Source organism: Choloepus didactylus, chromosome 14 (genome assembly GCF_015220235.1).
Source record: "Choloepus didactylus isolate mChoDid1 chromosome 14, mChoDid1.pri, whole genome shotgun sequence".
NCBI classification, from domain to species: domain Eukaryota; kingdom Metazoa; phylum Chordata; class Mammalia; order Pilosa; family Megalonychidae; genus Choloepus; species Choloepus didactylus.
In genome coordinates this window covers 53813401-53836218 of record NC_051320.1, presented here as the reverse complement: position 1 = coordinate 53836218, position 22818 = coordinate 53813401, and the positions used below count along the sequence as shown (strand labels likewise).

The 22818-nt window shown below is 44.1% G+C and overlaps 1 protein-coding gene across 1 annotated transcript in view; it reads left to right on the top strand.

The window, feature by feature from the left end:
• Positions 1 to 12549: 12549 nt before the first annotated feature.
• NIPAL2 (NIPA like domain containing 2) overlaps positions 12550 to 22818 on the top strand; it is a 120662-nt gene continuing 110393 nt past the window's right edge. Inside the window, exon 1 of the mRNA XM_037802905.1 lies at positions 12550 to 12823. Coding sequence (XP_037658833.1) covers positions 12689 to 12823 — 135 coding nt within the window. The 5' untranslated portion in view covers positions 12550 to 12688. The remainder of the gene's footprint in view (positions 12824 to 22818) is intronic.

Genomic DNA, 22818 nt, shown 5'->3' with positions numbered 1-22818 from the left:
TGGCGGGTGGAATGCTGACATGCTGTTGGGGAGAGGCGCCCATGCCCAGAACCAAACGGGTTTCCCACAAGAGGTCTATGCCCAGATCTTCCGCTGTTTTGTGGGTGCCTGGAAAAAGCTAACAGGTGAGGGAGAGGCTCAGGCCTCACTCAGCAATATACACCAAGGCCCCACAGAACCATTTGCGGATTTTGTAGCCAGGATGCAAACCGCAGCTGAGAGAATCTTCTCAGATCCAGGAGTAGCAGAGACTGTGGTTAAGCAAATGATTTTTGAGCAGTGCAACAAGGAGTGCAAAGTTATCCTGGCACAAAACAGAGCAAAAAATTTGACAGAGTGGGTCAGGCTCTGTAGAGATGCTGGCAGCCCTTTAACTAATGCAGGTCTAGCTGCCATGCTAGCCAGCTCCCTACAGGTGGCTACAAAAAGCCCGAGAACCTTAGGGGCAAAGTCTAACGGGTGCTATGGCTGTGGCCAATCAGGGCACTTTAAGAGAGATTGTCCCAATAGACGTCAACCCCCTGCCACTCAACGGTTTGGCGAACCAGGTGCAGCAACCAGGCCGTGTGGCCGTTGCCACAAAGGCCCCCACCGCGCAGAAGACTGTAAATCGGTTTTCGATGCGCAGGGTAGACGCCTCTCTGGCCGCCCCGAGCAGATTCCAAAAAACGGGAAGAGGGGGTCCGCCCTTTCGACGGACCCCCTTGCATGCCATTCGACAACACAGGATCCGATCAAATTCGTGCGTCCCCCGGCTCAGCAGGACTGGACCTCTGTGCCACCTCCAGACTCGTACTAACCCCCTCCATGGGTGTCCAGTTAGTAGGGACCTCCTTCAAGGGGCCCTTACCGGCTGGTACTGTAGGGCTCATATTGGGAAGAGCATCCACGGCCCTGAAAGGATTAACAGTTATACCAGGACTTGTAGATTCAGATTTCACAGGCCGTGCCCAAGTTATGGTTCAATCTCAGCGGGGCACCTTAGTCATTGCAGAAGGTGATAAGCTGGCGCAGCTCCTGCTCTTACCCAGCTTACATGCAGTCTTTCCAAGCAGAATCAGACAGAGAGGGGAAAAAGGGTTCGGATCCAGTGGAGCGATTTTTGAGGGACTCCATATGTCCCTGGAGTCTCGACCTATGCTAACCATTAAGGTGCAAGGCAGATCTTTCTTGGGCCTGCTCGATACAGGGGCCGATCGGTCTATCATAAGACAACAAGAATGGCCCCCCACCTGGCCAACGAGCAGGGCGGAAGAGCCCATTAGAGGAATAGGCCAAATTTCAGCGCCCATGCTCAGTGCAGCTGCCCTTCATTGGGCCGATGAAGAAGGACACCAAGGCAGTTTCCAGCCTTATGTATTAGCCCTGCCTGTGTCTTTGTGGGGAAGAGACATTCTGACCCAAATGGACGTTACTTTAATTAGCGGCTACTCCCCAACCTCTAAGCGACTGCTAAAAGAAATGGGGTATACCCCCGGCAAGGGTTTAGGAGCTTCACTGCACGGACGTGCGGAGCCTATACAAGCTGCCCCCAAGTCTGACAGACGAGGCTTGGGTTTTTCATAGGGGCCACTGAGGAGAGATTCCCACCCACACCTATAAAACTAAAATGGAAAACCGAGGCTCCGGTGTGGGTGCCTCAGTGGCCCTTGCCACAGGAAAAACTTGCAGCGTTGCACGCCCTAGTATCAGAACAACTAGAAAAGGGCCATATCGCCCCTTCCACGTCACCGTGGAACACCCCTATATTCGTAATAAAAAAGAAATCTGGTAAATGGAGACTGCTACATGATCTAAGAGCTATTAACGATTGCATGGAGCCTTTAGGGCCCGTTCAGATGGGACTGCCCCTCCTCTCGGCATTACCGGAGCACTGGTCGATTTTCATCATAGATCTGAAAGATTGCTTCTTTTCTATTCCGCTCCACCCTGAAGACACCCCTAAGTTTGCCTTTACTGTGCCCTCTAGTAATCAAGAGGAGCCCTGTCAACGCTTTGAATGGACAGTCCTGCCCCAAGGCATGGCTAATAGTCCTACCATGTGCCAGCTGTATGTCGCTGCGAAGCTAGCTAGCACTCGGCAGCAGTTCCCTCAAGTGAAAATCATCCATTATATGGATGACATTCTCTTAGCCCATAGAGACACAGATCTTCTTAAAACAGTTTTGTCACATTTAGTCCTTAGTCTTAGAGAAGCTAACCTAGAGATTGCCCCTGAAAAAATCCAAATGACTGACATTACCACTTTCCTGGGGGCGAAAGTCGCACCCACTCATGTTTCCCCCCAAAAGGTGTCTCTCAGGCTAGACAATATACACACTCTCAATGATCTACAAAAACTCATGGGGGATATCAATTGGATCCGTCCATACCTAAAAATACCCAATGTCAAACTAACACCTTTGTTCGACCTGTTGAAGGGGGATTCTAATATAAACTCACCTCGAAGCTTCACTCCAGAGGCAAGGCGAGCACTATGCCAGGTGGAACAGGCGCTCAGTGGCGCTGCATTGAAGAGAATAGACCCTGATGAGCCTTTTGAAGCCTGCGTGCTGCCGACAGAATTACAGCCCACTGCGGTACTGTGGCAGCGGGGGCCGCTGCTCTGGGTCCACCCTGGAGTTTCCCCCAAAAAAGTCCTAGAGCACTATCCTACAGCGGTTGCAGACTTGGCCCTAGAATGCATTAAAAGGGCTGTGCAGCATTTCGGTCAGCAGCCCAAAAATCTCAGGGTGCCTTATTCTTCCCAGCAGCTTGAGATACTCACCGGATGCATAGATCAATGGGCCATTCTCCGGTGTACATTTCTTGGTCCCATTAACAATCAGTTCCCTAAGGCTCCTCTCTTGCAGTTTGTCACCCGGCACCCAGTGATTTTTCCCAAAGTAACCTCTCCTAGGCCACTAGCAGGCGCCCCCCACCGTATACACGGACGGCTCCAGCTCTGGAACAGGGGCGTATTGTGTGGAGGGGGACACTCCTAAAACAGTGCTCTTCCAACCACAAAAGCCTCAATGGGTAGAACTGCAGGTTATCATTGCAGTCCTGGAAAGCCTTTCCGAGCCCTTAAATGTCGTCTCGGATTCTGCTTATGTTGTGAACTCTGTACAAATTTTAGAAACGGTGGGCATTGTTAAACATTCCTCTACAGTAAGGACGTTCTTTGCCAAACTACAGGAGGTTATATGGACCAGGCAACACCCTTTTTACATAACCCATATTAGAGCCCACACAGGTTTGCCTGGCCCTATGGCCCAGGGGAACCATAGCGCAGATGTAGCCACTCGACAGCTGCACATCTTTCCGACGCTGGTACCGTATCAACAAGCCCGAGAATTCCATGCCAAGTTTCACATCAATGCAGGTACCCTAGCTAAGCGGTTCAGCATACCACGTGCAGCTGCTCGAGATATTGTCCGAGCCTGCAACAATTGTGCAGAGCAGAGAGCAGTCCCCTCGGTTGGGGTCAACCCTAGGGGTCTCACCCCAGGGGATACTTGGCAGATGGATGTCACTCATCATTCAGAGTATGGTAAGATCAAGTACTTACATGTGTCGGTGGACACATGCTCCCAAGTTTTATTTGCCTCTGCTGAACCAGGAGAAAGAGTCTCCCACGTCATTGCACACTGCCTTGCTGCATGGGCAGCTTGGGGTAAGCCAAAGACGTTAAAGACGGATAACGGGCCTGCCTACACTAGTAAATCCTTCCAAAAATTTTGTGACAACATGGATGTCCAATTAAAACATGGCATCCCCTATAACCCTCAGGGGCAAGGAATCATTGAAAGAGCGCACAGATCTCTCAAAGACTTGCTTAAAAAACAGAAAGAGGGTATAGGCCACGGCCTGTCCCCAAAAGCTCGACTGTCTGTAGCCTTGCTCACATATAATTTTTTAAACGAAAATTCACAAGGAATGACACCTGCCCTGCAACACACCACCCCGAGTCCTCCGCATAGAGGTCTAGTCCGTTGGAAGGATGTCCTGTCGGGGCAGTGGAAAGGCCCTGACCCGGTGCTCAGCTGGGCCAGAGGCTCTGTTTGTGTTTTTCCCCAGGAACCAGGACGTCAACCAGTGTGGGTTCCGGAAAGACTGGTGAGAACCGTGACATCACCTGAAGAAGCCAAGGAACAGCTGTCAGAAACGCCAACGAATATACAACCTGAACCATTAGACCAAGCCTCCGACCCTGCTGATGATGGCGACGACCGACAAGACGATAATAGTAGGACTGACCACCCCGCGGTTGCCCAAAAAGAGGATCGGTAACTCTGTTCTTTGCTCTCCTATAGCAATCCTTCTAATCTGCCTTTTTCTTTTTAGTGGAACTATATTTCCTCCACAAGCTTCAATGAGTCCTTCCCCCTCACCAATGACACACTGATCCTCTCTTTTGCTAACCTCTCTGTCAAGGTTGTCAACACCACAGTTGCGGCGAATGCTACTTGTGAAACTGGTAATGGCGAGTTAAGTAAGGGAGTCTTGCTTGAATTTCTTAACGTTACAGGGAAGAGCCGCCAGTCTTGTGAAGGGATCTTGAGTAAAAAGGAGACTCAAAGGTGCCTTTTCCTTCCAGGGCTTGCTCCTACAGTCTGCAACCGTTCCAAAGACCCGGATGCCTCGCCGCCCCACTATCCTAGTGTATCGCCCAAGTTATGTCTGGCTCCCCGTCAAGGCAACCGACTGGGTTGGCCCTGTTTCTCAAGTTGTTTCACTTAACAATATCCCCTTCTCTAAGTCTAGGCGTCCAAGAGGCATAAAAGAATGGCTATCGAATGCTGCCAGTGTAGCTTCCTCTTTGTTTGTCCCAACGATCGGGCAGGCTGTGCTACAAGCATGGACAGATCGGCAGCTCGCCATAACGATGGAAACGGTAAATGGCTTGGTCAACCTTACCCGAGACGTGCTACGCCGCCACAATCAGATGCTGAACTTAAATTTCCAGGCCATTCAGAAACTCCAAGCGGAGATAGATGAACTTGGACTGGAAATAGATGGACTCTGGAGAGTGCTTCAGCAAACATGTGACACCCGGTGGCTTACGGTTAAACTCTGTGTCACTCCTGTCAGGGCCAACGTGACCGGAAGCATTTCCAGAGTCTCTGATTGGCTGAAAAGGTCATATTTTCCTGAATTTGTTAATCTCTCCCAACAGGTGGAATCTAGTTTAGACACAATTGGGGGGATCAAGTTAAAACCCGTTAAAGTCGATCTCTCCGGGTTAGGCGAGGTTCTACAGAAACTATTGCACAGTGTTTCTTCCTGGTTCTCTTGGCCCAATTTAACTAATTGGATCCTCATTGCAGTGGGATTATTGGTGGGATTAGTCGTTGTTAAATGTTTGCTAGAACGCCTGTTTCAAGCGCAGCAGCAATTGCGTGTTACCACTATGATGGCTATGACTCCCACCTCTGTTACCCCCGATAGTGACCGATTTATTAACCATACCCCTTCCTGGTCGCCTCAGGTGGGGCGCTTTGGAGCAAAATTTGTAGCGAATCGCATGGCTGTTTCTCGGGTGTAAAAGGCGACACCAGTAGTCATAATTTTGTCTCAGGTGGGTCTCTAGGGCAGAGTCCTAGTTGTGGCCAGACTGGACCCTAGCCATTGCACAGAGACACCTAGTGACACCCCCGACTCTGGTTACTGCTGTTCCTGCCCCCGTCGTTGTTCCCCAGTTGCCAGGCAAAGCACTGCAGGGAGAGTCACGTTGCTTCCAGCTTACGGACTCTCCGGTCTCCATATGACGTGAGCATTCTGGTTGGTGCTAGAGGCTCCGCCGCTGGATGGCTGAGGCCTAGTCCAGACTCCCCAAAGCACCAAAGAGGTTGTGAACCATTTGGGTTCACGGGAGCACGCTCATCACTGGAGACACTGGGTCAAAAATAAATAAGAAAGGGGGAGATGTGGAAAGCCGCCTCCCGAATCGGGCCTAGCGTATGCGCTGCAGCCTGCTCTAGAGTTACCCCCGCCCATCGAGTGAGCCAAGATGGCGCCTGCATCCTGTTTCCGCATAGTGACGCATGTATCCGCCACCCGCTCCTACCAATCGAAATCCTGTATACGCGATACTAGCCTAGAAGCTTATTGGTTGTTAATTGTGTATAAAAGGTCTTACCCGGACGGGGTAGGGTGAGACAGCCCACAAGGAGCCGTGCCTGACGGCCACATCGAGGCTGCTCTCCCACGAGGCGCCGTGCCCCGTGTGGGAACCAGTAACACAGAATGTTCATCTAGCTGTAGTAAAGGGCTTGCTTTCACAACTGCCGTGTGGTTCGAGTCGTGATTCATGACCAGGTTAGTTCGCGCAGTCTGCATCTCTCTCTCTCCTTCCCTGTTTCCCCTCGCCGGCCGGGAACCGGGGACCGAGCGGGGCAGCGCCGGACACAGCCCCACCTCCTGAATAGGGTAGGCACATAACGCAAGCTGGGCCAAGGATAATATCAAATCTTTTGGCACTCAGTGATTGGTCTACATGTCTCAGTATTCTCCAGGATATTTATAACTGGTTGGGAATACCCTCTTTCTCAGTCAGTTTTTGCTGCATACCAACGTCAAAATCTTAATGGTTTACAACAACCAATATTTATTTTCTTGCCAATGAGTCTGCGGCTTCACTGGAGTCTGCAGGAATTGGCTTCAGGTCTGCTCCACAGGTTTCTTCATTCTCCTTGGACCAGCAACTACTTGGAGCATACTTTTCTCATGGAAGACAGAGCACACAGAAACTTGTGATGCCTCTTACAATCTTGACCCGGAACTGTCACAGTGACACTCTGCCCACATTTCCATTGGCCAAAGAAAGTCACATGTTCAAGCCCAACATCACTGGGGAGAGAGGTATACTCGACCACCAGTGGGAGGAATTTCAACATCACTCAGCAATAAGTGGGGAGTGTAAAATCCAAATATCCCTGTATTTGGTGGCATAAAGAACTGGAAACAATAATCCACTCTCCCTTTTCCTTTCTGATCTCATGCTCCAAAGATGGACACCAGGAGCTGCTGTGGCCATGCCTCCACCATGGCCATGCTGATCTGAGGATGAAACCCATACCCCCAAATCAGGTTCCTAGATCCAGTGGTTCAACTTTACCCCCTCCTTCCCACATTTTAGTTATGAGCTATTGAATTCTCCTTTGAACTGAGATCCTATCACTCACATCCAAGAGGTCTAGCAAATACATTATCTTACCTTTCAAGTGGTCCTTGTTGGCCTTTTGTTCCACACTCGGCACTTCTCTCTCTAGAACAAGGGTCAGCAAACCGTGGCTTGTAGGCCAAATCTGGTTAGTCACCTGTTTCTGTAAATAAAGTTTTATTGGAACACAGCCACGCCCATTTGTATATGTATTGTCAATGGCTGCTTTCACAATGCCATGGCAGAGTTGAGTAGTTGCAACAGAGACCATATGGCCCACAAAACTTAATATATTTACCATCTGTTTACAGAAAAATTTTACTGAAGATAAGGAAAATAAAGGCCAAGTGCTCTCCCTGGCCAGTCTCATCCACCTGCCTGCTGGTGACTCCCAGATCTCTTTCCCCTGCCCTGCTCCTTAGAATAATTCTGCATGCCCTTTTCTGCTTGGATGCTCCACAAACTCCTCAAACTCCTTGGGTCTCAAATTCAAACCAAACTCATCATTTTCCCCTAAACCTACTCCTCTTTTTTATTCCCCATGTCAGTAAATGGTGCTGCCTTTGTACCTGGTAGCCTAAGCCAGGACGCATCTTAGACTATTCCCTCTCCCTCCCTCTCCTGCCCCTTCAACAGGTTATGCTGGTTTTACTTCTAAACATTTCCTTAATCTCTCCCTTTTTCCCCAGCCCTTCTTATATATCCTCAGTTGAATTATTGCAGTCTCTTAACTTGTCTCCCTATCTCTGGAGTTTCTCCACTTAAACTGTTCCCATCCAGCAGGGGATCTTTTTACAACTACACCAATCTGGTCATGCTGCCCCCTTACCTAGAGTTGCTCAATGGTTAAGACTGAAGTCCAACCTTGATAATATACCACACTAAGCCCTGCTGGCCCCTCTGTCCTCATTTCTGGCTACATCTCATTTCACCTAAGATGAATGTGGAATTGCTTGTGGATATATACATGCTATTCTGTTTCTTGCCTCTGTGCTTTTGCTTAGACTATTTCCTCTGTCAGCCTTGTTCACCCCCTACCTCCCTTCTTCATTTGGCTAACTCATCCTTTAGGATACACAATAGTCATCACCCCTTTCTAGGCAGCCCTGCTGGACTGCACCTGTTGAGTGCATCTTCCCAGCTCTTGTGCTGAAATTCCCTTGTCATGCTGAATCTACCTGCTTCCAAGTCTGTCTGCTCCATGTCTGTAAGCTCCCAGAAGGCAGGGCTCATGCTTCATTCATCTTCGTTGCTCCTGGCACAAAATGTTTGGTGAACTGAACTGAACCCCAGATGTTTTCTACTCATATTACCATTACTTACTGTGCACAACAGTGTTTTGAGATAAATATTATTCCACTTTATGAATTAGGAAACTGAATCTCAGAGAATTTGCTCAAAGTCATGCAGCTGACAAGGAGCAGAGGAAGCACTCAAATCCAGGCCTATCAGCCATGGACTTTTCGCATCTTTGACTGTAATCTTTGGTGGATTAATTGCTTTTGTCAATTATGAAATATATCAGTTCTATGAGAATATATATAACATAAATGCATAGTTTTAAGAATAAAATAAATACCCATGTAACTCACCACCAAGATTAATAGATCATTGCCAATACCTTTGAAGTCCTCTGAGGTAACCACTATCCTGAATCTTTTTCTTATCATTCTCTTGCTTTTTGTTAGGAATTTCCACATATAGCTGCATTCTAAACAATGTACTGTCACATTCTGCATGCTTTTTAACCATACTGTATGTAATCTTGCATGGACTTGCTTTTTTCATCCAATATTATGTTTGTGAGATTTGTTCTTATTGAAATAGGTACTGGGTCGCCATAGTTCAGGCCATTTCACTGCTGTGTAGTTGCCTGTTATATAAATGTATCTTAGTTCATTTGCTCCACTAATCCTGTTGATGGACACTGGAGTAGTTTCAAGTTTTTGGTATTATAATCATTGCTACTATCCTGTATACCTCTTCGGCTGTCCATGTATAAAAGTTTCTCTGGTGTATATAGCTAAGAGTGAAATTGCTAGCTCAAATCATATATACATCTTCATTTTTACCCAATAATTCCATGCTATTTCCAATTTCAGTAGAAGCAAGAATAAGAGTTTCTGTTGCTCCACATCCCTACCAATACTTGATATGTAAATTTAAAAAAAATTGCCAGCCTGTCAGGTATAAAATGATTCTCACTGGGATTTTAATTTGCATTTTTCCAATTACTGGTGAGACAGAAGTATTTTTGTTTGTTAATTAGCCATTTGTATTTTCTCGTATGTAAAATTGACTGTTTATGTTTTTGCCCAGTTTTCCACAGGGTTGACCGACTTTTCCTTATTGGCCTGTAGGTGTTATTTATATATTCTGGATGTGAATCCTTTGTCAGTCAGATGTGTGACAAATAAATGTTCTCAGTTCATGGTTTGTCTTTTCACATTCTTTACAGTGTCTGTTGATGTATTGAAGTTCTTGGTTTTGATGTAATTGCATTTATCAGTCTTTTCCTCTGTGGTTTATGCTTTTTGTATTAGCTTAAAGAATCCTTTCTTTTCTAAAGTAATAAGTAGTAACATGCAGCCTTTAATGAGTACTTTTTATGTTTCAGATAATGTTCATACTGTTCTACAAGCTTTTTATGTCTTGTTTGCTACTTGCAAAAGACCTATGAAGTGGGTATTATCATTATCCCTTTTTCAAATGATGAATGCAAGGCACAGAGAGAGTATGCAAATAAACAGGAGAGTATGCAAATAAACAGCATCTGCAGTTAAAAGGCTGTTCAAACTGTGTCTTGTAGAGACTGTTGCAATGTTTTCGTAAAAGATTTAAAGTTTTTCCTATCTCAGTTAAGTCTTTAATCTGGAGCTAGCTTGGTATAACCTAATAACCACTGTAGATTCTTAGACATTGATCATTAAAGAAATGTTTATTATAACACAGCTAATATTGACTGGTTCGTGCTAAAGATGAATAAAGGGGGGCAAAACTGTTTTGTGGATGCTGCAGGCAGGTGATCACAGGCAAGGTAGACAGAATGTAACTCAGCTCTCTATGTTCCTGGTAAAGCCCAGTTTCAAATGATGAGGCACCAGAATACACTTCTTTAAATTAATGGAGGAAGACAGACCTCCACCATTTCAGCACCGAGGCCAGGAGGAGGTTTATTTTGATCAAAGACTCTTGGTGTCCTGTAAAGTGAACAGGATTTCCCCTGAAGAGGAAGAGGCCATCACAAAGCACAGAACAGTCTCTGCAGCTCCACCCACAACACCGGGATCAAAATAGTTCACATGGCGTTCCTGCCGCCTTCTTGTGAACTGTGTGGGGAGGAATACTGGTCACGAATCCTTCACTGTAACCACCCCCACGTACTAGGACAACAGCAGCAGAGGCATCTTATAATCTGGAGAACAGCACGTCACAAGCTACATATCTATTCGGTACCAAATACTGCCTTTCTCCAAAATTAGAGTTTTTAAGCAAATCTAAAGAAATTGCAAATGAATTTTTAAGTTAAAAAACAAAATGGGAACAAGTTAAGTGTAGCAGATCATAAAGGGTTTTGCATGCCAGCTCACAAGTGTGAACTTTATTATGTCAGTGGGGAGGTATCCAAGCATTTTAAACAGGAAAGTAACACTATCAGTTTATTATTTTGCCTGTTATAGAAACTTTATGATTACTTACAATCTGCCTAACAGAATATACTAAAGAGTGATTGCGCCAGGTTCTGTTGGTTCTTGTCCAAAAGCCATTCCCCCATAGCAGCCTCCTTTCTTCCTTGCTGGCAGAACTTGTCTCCTATTTTAAAGCCAAGGAATGCCCCCAAATCACTTCCCCAGCCTCGCTTGCAAGCTAAAACATGGACATGTGGTGTTCCTGGCCATTGGAATCTGAGGGGGAAGGAAGCCTGCTGGGGGATTCTGGAAAAGGTTTTCCTCTCTTATAAAAAGATACATAAGAAACGTACCTCTTCTTTGCTAAATACAAGCATGTTTGCATATGATGCTTGGCTGTTCCAGTCATTTTGTCTCCATGAAAAGGGCAAGGCCAATACCTCAGGGATTGCAAAGCCAAAATAAGGAAATGACAGTATCATAGAGCCACCCTGATTCTGGAGTTAACAGATGCTTAGTGTTTAAGCCACTTCTATTTGAATATTCTGTTACTTGCAGCTTAAAGCATCCTAAATAAAAGAAGCATTGATAAAGTCTCCAACACATTATAATGTGATGTTATACAAAGTATTTTTTAAAAAGACACTTTTCCTTTAGATATTTATTTGAAATAAATGAGTTTCTTAAGCTGGGAATAGTTGGCTACCATATTAACCTTTCAGCTGCTCAGTCAAGAAACTATACAACTTCTTTTTTCTGTATCCAAAATGACTTTTTCTTATGTTCATCTCTCATTTGCACTCTTACCCTAAGAATCACTGAAAACCTCTCTGCTCCCTGCTAGGCTGCAATTTGCTTTTCTTGAAGGTCTTTCTTTTCCAGAAGTAGTGGAAATCAGAGCATATTATATAAGAAGCATCTCAGTGTTTTGTAAACAAAAGAATTCCAAGTTCCAGTACTTCAGGCAACATAGAATCAGAATTCTCAAGGTGAGACATATATTAGAGATCATATGTAGTGACAAGGTAGAACTGAATATAGGTAAAACCCGAGCATCTGGTTAGTATTCATTAAGACTATTAACAAGTTATCTCTCATCCTAAATTCTTATATATAATAGCTGGCAACTCTTGAGCAACTCCTTCTAGTCCTATCCAGACGGAAACCCCATCCAGTCAACAAATACACCTCTGGGTCCTCCAGCCACCATCGGGGATTCCTCCCTTCTTTCCAGGAATATCTACTGAGCATCTAACAAATGTTGGCACTCATTTAAAATTGGTTCTATCTTTATTCTCATGACGCTGACAGTATTTTTGGAAAATCATGCATTTTCCATATGAAAAACAATTTTAAAAATATAAGTGAGAAACACTAGATATATGATAGCTGTAATTGCCAGTGATAGACTGCTTTTTGTTAGTCAGTGTCTCCTTTCTCTGCCATTCACTTTAACAAATGTTTACTAAGCGCCCAATAGAGCTGAAGGGGCATTTGGAGATCATCTCATTCTCGCACTGACCGGTGCGGAAACCAGAGCGCAGGCTGGCGTGGTGGTTACCCTGGAGAGGCGTCTGACCCTTGAGGGCGTCGTGCACAAAGGCCTGGCAGGCCGGAGGATTCGGGGCAAGCCGTGCCGCCCGGAAGGCCGCACACCCCCAGGCTCCCCGCTGGCACATCGCGGCGGTGGCGGGAAGCCCGGCCGGCGAGCTGGCAGACGCGGCACCTGCCGCCGCGCGGGGGCGGGTGCCAGTTGGCCTTGGCGGGCCCGCCTCGCCCGGACACCGAGCAGGAAGTGGCTGCGGCTCGGGTCTGGCGCGGCCTCCGCAGGGCGCGTCTCCTCCAGGGCGCCTCGCGGTGCAGCCGGGCGAAGAGGCTGAGCCCGAGCCCGAGCCCGAGCCCGGGAGCGAGACTAATGGCGGCGCCGGCGTCCGTGGGCTCCGGGGACGCCACCTTGGCCGCGCTGGACGAGCTGTCCCGGAATTTTACGTACGGGGCCCCGGGCGCCGGCAACGGCTCCCTGTCAAGCGCGTGGTACCACAGGAACCAGGTAAGGGCCGGCGGCCCCTCGCCCCCGTCGCCGGCTGGGGAGAAGGGTGAGTCCGCGGCGCCCGCCATCCCCGGGCAGCCTGGGAGGCTCCTTGGCGCCTCCTGCTCCTGCGCCGCCTTCCTGCCGACTCGCAGAAAGACGCCGGGCTGTCCAACAGCTGATATGCGATGTTTACACACATTGACTTAACTTTCCCAAATTTTGGAGAACGGGAGTACTCCCACTCTTCCTCTCTCCTGCGCGCCTGTCACTGGAAGTGCGTCGCCCAGGTCTGCGACCCTGACCTCTGTGGGGTCATTCCTGGGATGAACAATCCCGCCCCTCCTATCGAACTCTGCCCTCTTCTCCCGGAAGTATTCTGGACTGTGCGGTGAATCGCACTCATATTCACCCCAGGATTGTTTTACATTAAAAAAAAAAAGAAGGGACACCGCGTTCTCATTAAGGGCAACCGAATGTCAACCGTGCGCAGATGCTCTGCGTGTGCGTGCCTCCAATGTCACAGCACAGCTCTTCCATTTCCGTGCAAGGAACACTGATATTCTCAGGTTGCAGTCGCATGATTCTCTCATTATGTCTCACCGGCCCTTTGGGAAAACACTGTCAGCCTTAACAACGCCAGTTTAGCCGGCGCTGGAAATATACATTTAACAAGATCAAAGGGGATTGGAGCTGCCCATTTATTTTTGGTTAGTTAAAGATCAGAAAAAGAGTTCTGTAGAGCCCTTCCTCTAGCTGCATTTATATTCTTTTAAGTGGGGGCAAGTGAGCTTGATATGGCGGACTCCAGGTTTTCTGTTTTCATAAACGTGCTTTGTTCTTGTTCTTTAGCAAATCCATGAATCTTTTTATTTTACAACAAAGTGATCATAAAATACTTGTTGCTCTTGGTTTACATCGGGGTTTTAACCAATAACATTCAAGACAAGTTTCTGAAATGTCAAAAATGTTTTCAAAATTTTAATGGAAAAGATTATTTATATTAGGAAAAACTATACCTGTTCACCTTAATTAGTTTTCAACAGAGGAGAGAGTATTGCTTTAAGTTTGTTTTCCCACAAAAGATACTGAAATAGGAAAAATGGGGAACTCGGAGCTGTTTGATCACTCTATGTAACCCATCCCATTTTTCCTTCTTCCACCCTAACAGGCAGTTGAAAGAAAAGTGTTTTGTGGGAAGTTCTTTGAGTATATCTTAGATTATATTTATGCTAGAAACACTCCCAGGAAAAGTTTGAGAATGGATTTTCCTCTTTTGGTAGAGAAATTAGAGGATTAGTAGATGTGACCTGCCATGGCATCTTCCAAAATGGGAAAAACATTGTTTTCATAGTGGAAACCTTTGTAGTCATGAGTTTTCTTTACGAGTTCCTGGAATTCTTGACTGTCTTGGCTCTCTGCACTCGAACACAGATTGTCGTGACATAAACGTGAGGCCAACAAATAATATTTGCAAGGCGTTTGACAATGCAGTGCTTATTTGTACAGATTAGAAAGGGTGTGTCCAGAATATGCTAATTGAAATAACTCATCTGGCATCTAAACTATTACTGGTTTGAGTTGACTACCAACTTTTCCCATTATTGTGCAAATTTAGGTCATCTTGTATGATTATGGTATTTTAATCATTCAGTAATCACATTTGTCTTAAGCAAAATTGATTCTTTTATTCGTTCAGCAAACATTTGTTGCAGGCCTCTTAAAATAAAATGGAGTCTAGGAGGCGGGGGCAAGATGGCAGACTGGTGATGACTGTATGTTTTAGTTACTCCTCCAGGAAAGTAGGTAAAAAGCCAGGAAACTGCGTGGACTGGAACACCACAGAGCAATGCTGGGTCCTTTGGGCATACTTCATACAACACTCATGAAAAACGTGGAACTGCTGAGATCAGCCGAATCTGTAAAGGTTTTTGCGGGCCAGGGGACCCGCGCCCCTCCCTGCCAGGCTCAGTCCCGGGGGAGGAGGGGCTGTCAGCTCCGGGAAGGAGAAGGGAGAATTGCAGTGGCTGCTCTTACTCGGAAACTCATTCTAACTGATTTCAACTCCAACCATAGATAGACTGAGGACCAGACACCAGAGACTCTGAGAGCAGCCAGCCCAGCAGAGAGGAGACAGACATAGAAAAAAAAACAACACGAAAAACTCCAAAAATAAAAGCAGAGGATTTTTCGAGTTCTGGGTGAACACAGAAAGGGGAAGGCGGAGATCAGGCCTTGAGGCGCATATGCAAATCCCGAAGCAAGGCTGATCTCTCTGCCCTGTGACACCTTTCCTTAATGGCCCTGGTTGCTTTGTCTATTAGCATTTCAATAACCCATTAGATCTCTGAGGAGGGCCGTTTTTTTTTTTGTTTTTTTTTTTTTAAATCCTTTTTGCTTTTTCTAAAACAATTACTCTAAGAAGCTCAATACAGGAAAGCTTCAAAGAATTGAAATTTGGGCACGTCAAGTCAAGAGCAGAACTAAGAGAGCTCTGAGACAAAAGGCAATAATCCAGTGGCTGAGAAAATTCACTAAACAACACAACTTCCCAAGAAAAGGGGGGTGTCCGCTCACAGCCACCATCCTGGTGGACAGGAAACACTCCTGCCCATCGCCAGCCCCATAGCCCAGAGCTGCCCCAGACAACCCAGTGTGACGGAAGTGCTTCAAATAACAGGCACACACCACAAAACTGGGCGTGGACATTAGCCTTCCCTGCAACCTCAGCTGAATGTCCCAGAGCTGGGAAGGGGGAGCAGTGTGAATTAACAGAGCCCCATTCAGCCATCATTTGAGCAGACTGGGAGCCTCCCAACACAGCCCAGCAGCCCAGAACTGCCCTGGGGGGACGGCACTCACCTGTGACATAGCACAGTCATCCCTCAACAGAGGACCCGGGGTGCACAGCCTGGAAGAGGGGCCCACTTGCAAGTCTCAGGAGCCATACGCCAATACCAAAGACTTGTGGGTCAGTGGCAGAGACAAACTGTGGCAGGACTGAACTGAAGGATTAGACTATTGCAGTAGCTTTAAAACTCTAGGATCATCAGGGAGATTTGATTGTTAGGGCCACCCCCCCTCCCCGACTGCCCAGAAACACGCCCCACATACAGGGCAGGCAACACCAACTACACACGCAAGCTTGGTACACCAATTGGGCCCCACAAGACTCACTCCCCCACTCACCAAAAGGCTAAGCAGGGGAGATCTGGCTTGTGGAGAACAGGTGGCTCGTGGACGCCACCTGCTGGTTAGTTAGAGAAAGTGTACTCCACGAAGCTGTAGATCTGATAAATTAGAGATAAGGACTTCAACTGGTCTACAAACCCTAAAAGAACCCTATCAAGTTCCGCAAATGCCACGAAGCCAAAAACAACAGAAAATTATAAAGCATATGAAAAAACCAGACGATATGGATAACCCAAGCCCAAGCACCCAAATCAAAAGACCAGAAGAGACACACCACCTAGAGCAGCTACTCAAAGAACTAAAGATGAACAATGAGACCCTAGTACGGGATATGAAGGAAATCAAGAAGACCCTAGAAGAGCATAAAGAAGACATTGCAAGACTAAATAAAAAAATGGATGATCTTATGGAAATTAAAGAAACTGTTGACCAAATTAAAAAGATTCTGGACACTCATAGTACAAGACTAGAGGAAGTTGAACAACGAATCAGTGACCTGGAAGATGACAGAATGGAAAATGAAAGCATAAAAGAAAGAATGGGGAAAAAAAATTGAAAAACTCGAAATGGACCTCAGGGATATGATAGATAATATGAAACGTCCGAATATAAGACTCATTGGTGTCCCAGAAGGGGAAGAAAAGGGTAAAGGTCTAGGAAGAGTATTCAAAGGAAATTGTTGGGGAAAACTTCCCAAATCTTCTAAACAACATAAATACACAAATCATAAATGCTCAGCGAACTCCAAATAGAATAAATCCAAAAAAACCCACTCCGAGACATATACTGATCACACTGTCAAACATAGAAGAGAAGGAGCAAGTTCTGAAAGCAGCAAGAGAAAAGCAATTCACCACATACAAAGGAAACAGCATAAGACTAAGTAGTGACTACTCAGCAGCCACCATGGAGGCAAGAAGGCAGTGGCACGATATATTTAAAATTCTGAGTGAGAGGAATTTCCAGCCAAGAATACTTTATCCAGCAAAGCTCTCCTTCAAATTTGAGGGAGAGCTTAAATTTTTCACAGACAAAGAAATGCTGAGGAGAATTTGCTAACAAGAGACCTGCCCTACTGGAGATACTAAAGGGAGCCCTACAGACAGAGAAACAAAGACAGGACAGAGAGACCTGGAGAAAGGTTCAGTACTAAAGAGATTCGGTATGGGTACAATAAAGGATATTAATAGAGAGAGGGAAAAATATGGCAAACATAATCCAAAGGATAAGATGGCCGATTCAAGAAATGCCTTCACGGTTTTAACGTTGAATGTAAATGGATTAAACTCCCCAATTAAAAGATATAGATTCGCAGAATGGATCAAAAAAAATGAACCATCAATATGTTGCAATACAAGAGACTCATCTTAGACACAGGGACACAAAGAAACTGAAAGTGAAAGGATGGAAAAAAATATTTCATGCAAGCTACAGCCAAAAGAAAGCAGGTGTAGCAATATTAATCTCAGATAAAATAGACTTCAAATGCAGGGATGTTTTGAGAGACAAAGAAGGCCACTACATACTATTAAAAGGGGCAATTCAGCAAGAAGAAATAACAATCGTAAATGTCTATGCACCCAATCAAGGTGCCACAAAATACATGAGAGAAACATTGGCAAAACTAAAGGAAGCAATTGATGTTTCCACAATAATTGTGGGAGACTTCAACACATCACTCTCTCCTATAGATAGATCAACCAGACAGAAGACCAATAAGGAAATTGAAAACCTAAACAATCTGATCAATGAATTAGATTTAACAGACATCTACAGGACATTACATCCCAAATCACCAGGATACACATACTTTTCTACTGCTCACGGAACTTTCTCCAGAATAGATCATATGCTGGGACATAAAACAAGCCTCAATAAATTTAAAAAGATTGAAATTATTCAAAGCACATTCTCTGACCACAATGGAATACAATTAGAAGTCAATAACCATCAGAGACTTAGAAAATTCACAAATACCTGGAGGTTAACAACACACTCCTAAACAATCAGTGGGTTTAAAGAAGAAATAGCTAGAGAAATTGCTAAATATATAGAGACGAATGAAAATGAGAACACAACATACCAAAACCTATGGGATGCAGCAAAAGCAGTGATAGGGGGAAATTTATAGCACTAAACGCATATATTAAAAGGAAGAAAGAGCCAAAATCAAAGAACTAATGGATCAACTGAAGAAGCTAGAAAATGAACAGCAAACCAATCCTAAACCAAGTACAAGAAAAGAAATAACAAGGATTAAAGCAGAAATAAATTACATAGAGAACAAAAAACAATAGAAAGGATAAATATCACCAAAAGTTGGTTCTTTGAGAAGATCAACAAGATTGACAAGCCCCTAGCTAGACTGACAAAATCAAAAAGAGAGAAGACCCATATAAACAAAATAATGAATGAAAAAGGTAACATAACTGCAGATCCTGAAGAAATTAAAAAAATTATAAGAGGATATTATGAACAACTGTATGGCAACAAACTGGATAATGTAGAAGAAATGGACAATTTCCTGGAAACATATGAACAACCTAGACTGACCAGAGAAGAAATAGAAGACCTCAACCAACCCATCACAAGCAAAGAGATCCAATCAGTCATCAAAATCTTCCCACAAATAAATGCCCAGGGCCAGATGGCTTCACAGGGGAATTCTACCAAACTTTCCAGAAAGAACTGACACCAATCTTACTCAAACTCTTTCAAAACATTGAAAAAAAATGGAACACTACCTAACTCATTTTATGAAGCTAACATCAATCTAATACCAAAACCAGGCAAAGATGCTACAAAAAAGGAAAACTACCGGCCAATCTCCCTAATGAATATAGATGCAAAAATCCTCAACAAAATACTTGCAAATCGAATCCAAAGACACATTAAAAAAATCATACACCATGACCAAGTGGGGTTCATTCCAGGCATGCAAGGATGGTTCAACATAAGAAAAACAATCAATGTATTACAACACATTAAAAACTCGAAAGGGAAAAATCAGTTGATCATCTCAATAGATGCTGAAAAAGCATTTGACAAAATCCAACATCCCTTTTTGATAAAAACACTTCAAAAGGTAGGAATTGAAGGAAACTTCCTCAACATGATAAAGAGCATATATGAAAAACCCACAGCCAGCATAGTACTCAATGGTGAGAGACTGAAGCCTTCCCTCTAAGATCAGGAACAAGACAAGGATGCCCGCTGTCACCACTGTTATTCAACATTGTTCTGGAAGTGCTAGCCAGGGCAATCCGGCAAGACAAAGAAATAAAAGGCATCCAAATTGGAAAAGAAGAAGTAAAACTGTCATTGTTTGCAGATGATATGATCTTATATCTAGAAAACCCTGAGAAATCGACGATACACCTACTAGAGCTAATAAACAAATTTAGCAAAGTAGCAGGATACAAGATTAATGCACATAAGTCAGTAATGTTTCTATATGCTAGAAATGAACAAACTGAAGAGACACTCAAGAAAAAGATACCATTTTCAATAGCAACTAAAAAATCAAGTACCTAGGAATAAACTTAACCAAAGATGTAAAAGACCTATACAAAGAAAACTACATAACTCTACTAAAAGAAATAGAAGGGGACCTTAAAAGATGGAAAAATATTCCATGTTCATGGATAGGAAGGCTAAATGTCATTAAGATGTCAATTCTACCCAAACTCATCTACAGATTCAATGCAATCCCAATAAAAATTCCAACAACCTACTTTGCAGACTTGGAAAAGCTAGTTATCAAATTTATTTGGAAAGGGAAGATGCCTCGAATTGCTAAAGACACTCTAAAAAAGAAAAACGAAGTGGGAGGACTTACACTCCCTGACTTTGAAGCTTATTATAAAGCCACAGTTGCCAAAACAGCATGGTACTGGCACAAAGATAGACATATAGATCAATGGAATCGAATTGAGAATTCAGAGATAGACCCTCAGATCTATGGCCGACTGATCTTTGATAAGGCCCCCAAAGTCACCGAACTGAGCCATAATGGTCTTTTCAACAAATGGGGCTGGGAGAGTTGGATATCCATATCCAAAAGAATGAAAGAGGACCCCTACCTCACCCCCCTACACAAAAATTAACTCAAAATGGACCAAAGATCTCAATATAAAAGAAAGTACCATAAAACTCCTAGAAGATAATGTAGGAAAACATCTTCAAGACCTTGTATTAGGAGGCCACTTCCTAGACTTTACACCCAAAGCACAAGCAACAAAAGAGAAAATAGATAATTGGAACTCCTCAAGCTTAGAAGTTTCTGCACCTCAAAGGAATTTCTCAAAAAGGTAAAGAGGCAGCCAACTCAATGGGAAAAAATTTTTGGAAACCATGTATCTGACAAAAGACTGATATCTTGCATATACAAAGAAATCCTACAACTCAATGACAATAGTACAGACAGCCCAATTATAAAATGGGCAAAAGATATGAAAAGACAGTTCTCTGAAGAGGAAATACAAATGGCCAAGAAACACATGAAAAAATGTTCAGCTTCACTAGCTATTAGAGAGATGCAAATTAAGACCACAATGAGATACCATCTAACACCGGTTAGAATGGCTGCCATTAAACAAACAGGAAACTACAAATGCTGGAGGGGATGTGGAGAAATTGGAACTCTTATTCATTGTTGGTGGGACTGTATAATGGTTCAGCCACTCTGGAAGTCAGTCTGGCAGTTCCTTAGAAAACTAGATATAGAGCTACCATTCGATCCAGCGATTGCACTTCTCGGTATATACCCGGAAGATCGGAAAGCAGTGACACGAACAGATATCTGCACGCCAATGTTCATAGCAGCATTATTCACAATTGCCAAGAGATGGAAACAACCCAAATGTCCTTCAACAGATGAGTGGATAAATAAAATGTGGTATATACACACGATGGAATACTACGCGGCAGTAAGAAGGTACGATCTGGTGAAACATATGACAACATGGATGAACCTTGAAGACATAATGCTGAGCGAAATAAGCCAGGCACAAAAAGAGAAATATTATATGCTACCACTAATGTGAACTTTGAAAAATGTAAAACAAATGGTTTATAATGTAGAATGTAGGGGAACTAGCAGTAGAGAGCAATTAAGGAAGGGGGAACAATAATCCAAGAAGAACAGATAAGCTATTTAACGTTCTGGGGATGCCCAGAAATGACTATGGTCTGTTAATTTCTGATGGATGTAGTAGGAACAAGTTCACTGAAATGTTGCTATATTATGTAACTTTCTTGGGGTAAAGTAGGAACATGTTGGAAGTTAAGCAGTTATCTTAGGTTAGTTGTCTTTTTCTTACTCCCTTGTTAGGGTCTCTTTGAAATGTTCTTTTATTGTATGTTTGTTTTCTTTTTAACTTTTTTTTTCATACAGTTGATTTAAAAAAGAAGGGAAAATTAAAAAAAAAAAAAAAGAAAGAAAAAAGACAAACAAGGAAAAAAAAAAAAAAAAGATGTAGTGCCCCCTTGAGGAGCCTGTGGAGAATGCAGGGGTATTTGCCTACCCCACCTTCATGGTTGCTAACATGACCACAGACATAGGGGACTGGTGGTTTGATGGGTTGAGCCCTCTACCATAAGTTTTACCCTTGGGAAGACGGTTGCTGCAAAGGAGAGGCTAGGCCTCCCTGTATTTGTGCCTAAGAGTCTCCTCCTGAATGCCTCTTTGTTGCTCAGATGTGGCCCTCTCTCTCTGGCTAAGCCAACTTGAAAGGTGAAATCACTGCCCTCCCCCCTACGTGGGATCAGACACCCAGGGAAGTGAATCTCCCTGGCAACGTGGAATATGACTCCCGGGGAGGAATGTAGACCCGGCATCGTGGGACGGAGAACATCTTCTTGACCAAAAGGGGGATGTGAAAGGAAATGAAATAAGCTTCAGTGGCAGAGAGATTCCAAAACGAGCCGAGAGATCACTCTGGTGGGCACTCTTACGCACACTTTAGACAACCTTTTTTAGGTTCTAAAGAATTGGGGTAGCTGGTGGTGGATACCTGAAACTATTAAACTACAACCCAGAACCCATGAATCTCGAAGACAGTTGTATAAAAATGTAGCTTATGAGGGGTGACAGTGGGATTGGGAATGCCATAAGGACCAAACTCCACTTTGTCTAGTTTATGGATGGATGTGTAGAAAAGTAGGGGAAGCAAACAAACAGACAAAGGTACCCAGTGTTCTTTTTTACTTCAATTGCTCTTTTTCACTCTAATTATTATTCTTGTTATTTTTGTGTGTGTGCTAATGAAGGTGTCAGGGATTGATTTAGGTGATGAATGTACAACTATGTAATGGTACTGTAAACAATCGAAAGTACAGTTTGTTTTATATGACTGCGTGGTATGTGAATATATCTCAATAAAATGATGATTAAAAAAAAAAAATGGAGTCTAATTTTTCTTTCCTCTTCCATTCCTTCTTTTTCTTTTCCTTTTTGACACTAACTGAATATAAATGGCTGAAAATAGGGATGGCTCCAGAAAAACAATGTGAAATAATAAGTTTTCGACTCCTGTCACTCACAGTTTGACTTGTGTGCTGAATAGCCAAGGCTTAATGATTCTTGTTCCCTTGCTCCCATCAGTTTTATCACAATTGAAATCTGCCTAATGTCTGGTTTCTGATAGTCCAGTTCTCTGTGTCTTTCAAAGTGATAACCATCAGATCTGATAAATTAGCCTTACTCAGAAAAAGACTAATACCCCTGGAATGCTTCCATGTAACAGCTGAGTATTTAACAGTGGTCTCTTTTAACCAGTGTTGTCTAAGGCAAAGATAGAGTGCTTCTGGAGGAGGAAATCTGA